General features: G+C 33.6%; 1 protein-coding gene across 1 annotated transcript in view; it reads right to left on the reverse strand.

Moving 5' to 3' along the window:
- rasal2 (RAS protein activator like 2) overlaps positions 1 to 2,816 on the reverse strand; it is a gene marked incomplete at its 5' end in the record, with an annotated part of 45,877 nt that overhangs the window by 25,540 nt on the left and 17,521 nt on the right. The window contains 2 exon segments of the mRNA XM_014027437.1: positions 93 to 205; positions 841 to 947. Of these exon segments, the coding sequence (XP_013882891.1) occupies positions 93 to 205; positions 841 to 947 (220 nt within the window).

Below are 2,816 nucleotides of genomic sequence, written 5' to 3' on the forward strand. Positions count from 1 at the left end.
ATATAGTTCTGCTCCAGATGTTGGACCTGGTTCTGATGAGTAAAACTTTCATTTGTTCTCTCAGAACATCCAGACCGGGTCTGAGACAGTACCTGTCGGCGTCGGCGGGTCGCAGCGACGGCAGTCTGAAGCTGGTGTTCCGGTCCAGTTTGGTCTGACTCCTGGTCCTCTTGATGGAACCTTTGAGGCGTTTGCTGAAGAAGCCCTGAAAGAACAAATAGAACCAGGATGAGAAGAGTCCAGCTGCAGGAAGCTCCAGCTCTTTGGGTCGGACCTCCTGTGTCCACAAGGTGGCGCCACAGCAGAGGTCAGAACCGGTCAGGGTTCTGCAGAAGTTCTTCTTTCTCACATCAGAGGTGAACCCAAACAAACTGATGTCTGATTATTGGCTCTGTGTGGTTCTGGTATCATTAGTTCTGTGTGGTTCTGGTATCATTAGTTCTGTGTGGTTCTGGTATCTCATGAGTTCTGTGTGGTTCTGGTATCTTTTCCATCTGATCGACCCAGATTTGTTCACAGCGGGTCAAACAGAACCAACGGGTTCTGATTCTACAGGATGAACCTTCATCAGGAGGAAGACTACAGATGGATCAAAGAATTTTTTCCTCAAACCCATCAGAACCAGGACCAGAACCAGGCTGGGTCTCAGATTTATCAGCTGCATTAAAAATAAAGACTTTAGTTTCTGTCGATGGTTCTGAAGTTTGACCCGACTGTGGAGGTTCAGAACCAGCAGCTTCAGAACCACCTGCAGACCAGTCTCATCAGAACCTGGGGTTTTGGATCTCCTGTCATCAAAGGGTTCGGAGCAGTCCTGTACCTGGTTCTAACGGGACTCACCGGCACCTTGAACGGAGACGAGTTGGAGTTATCGATCACTGAGCTCTTCTCTGAACTGCTCACACCTGACAGGCTCCGCCTTCTTGGAGAGCGCTCCGAGGACACCTCTGCAGAGACAGGAAGAGACAAAATGTCCTGATTACCTTCATCAGACTGATGAACTTCATCATCATCATCACATCATTAATATAATCAGCATCATCATCATCATCATCATCATCATCATTAATATAATCATCATCATCATCATTAATATAATCATCATCAACATCATTAATATAATCATCATCAACATCATCATCAACATCATTAATATAATCATCATCATCATCATTAATATAATCATCATCAACATCATTAATATAATCATCATCAACATCATCATCATCATCATCATTAATATAATCATCATCAACATCATTAATATAATCATCATCAACATCATCATTATCATCATTAATATAATCATCATCATCATCATTAATATAATCATCATCAACATCATCATTATCATCATTAATATAATCATCATCATCATCATTAATATAATCATCATCATCATCATCGTCATTAATATAATCATCATCATCATTAATATCATCATTAATATAATCATCATCATCATTAATATCATCATCATCATCATCATCATTATATATAATCATCATCACCATCATCATTAATATATAATCATTATCATCATCATCATTAATATAATCATCATCATCATCATCATTAATATAATCATATCAACATCATCATCATCATCATTAATATAATCATTGCAACATCATCATCAACATTATATATAATCATCATCACCATCATCATCATTAATATAATTATTATCATCATCATCATCATTAATATAAATATTATCATCATCATCATCATTAATATAATTATTATCATCATCATCATTAATATATAATCATTATTAACATCATCATCATCACCATCATCATATTAATACTGTTTAATTATCAACATCATCATCATCCTCATCAAAATAATCATCATCACCATCATCATCAACATCATTAATATAATCATTATCAACATCATCATCATTAATATAATCATCATCACCATCATCATCATCGTTAATATAATCATTACAACATCATCATCACCATTATATATAATCATCATCATAATATAATTATTATCAACATCAACATCATTATCATTAATATAATCATCATCACCATCATCATCATTAATATAATCATTACAACATCAACATCATTAATATAATCATTATCATCATCATCATTAATATAATCATTATCAACATCATCATCATTATCATTAATATAATCATTATCAACATCATCATCATCATTAATATAATCATTACAACATCATCATCATCATCATCATCATTAATATAATCATTACAACATCATCATCATCATTAATATAATCATTACAACATCATCATCATCATTAATATAATCATTACAACATCATCATCATCATCATTATATATAATCATCATCACCATCATCATCATTAATATAATTATTATCATCATCATCATTAATATAATCACTATCAACATCATCATCATCATTAATATAATCATTATCATCATCATCATTAATATAATCATTATCAACATCATAATCATCAAAATTAGCATCCACACCATTAGCATAATCATCATCATCATCATTAATATAATTATCATCATCATCATCACATCATCTTTATTAATATAATCATTATCAACATCATCATCATCAAAATTAGCATCCACACCATTAGCATCATCAAAATCACCATCATCATCATCATGATCAACATCAACATCATCATCATCACTATGAGCATTATCATCAACAAAATTATCATTATAATTAGGGGTGTCCCGATACCAGTTTTTTCAAGACTGAGTACTAGTACGAGTACTTCAGTTTGGGTACTCGCCGATACCGATACCGATACCAAGTAGCGGGGTCGGATCCGATACC

Source organism: Austrofundulus limnaeus, unplaced genomic scaffold (genome assembly GCF_001266775.1).
Source record: "Austrofundulus limnaeus strain Quisiro unplaced genomic scaffold, Austrofundulus_limnaeus-1.0 Scaffold649, whole genome shotgun sequence".
Lineage (NCBI taxonomy): Eukaryota > Metazoa > Chordata > Actinopteri > Cyprinodontiformes > Rivulidae > Austrofundulus > Austrofundulus limnaeus.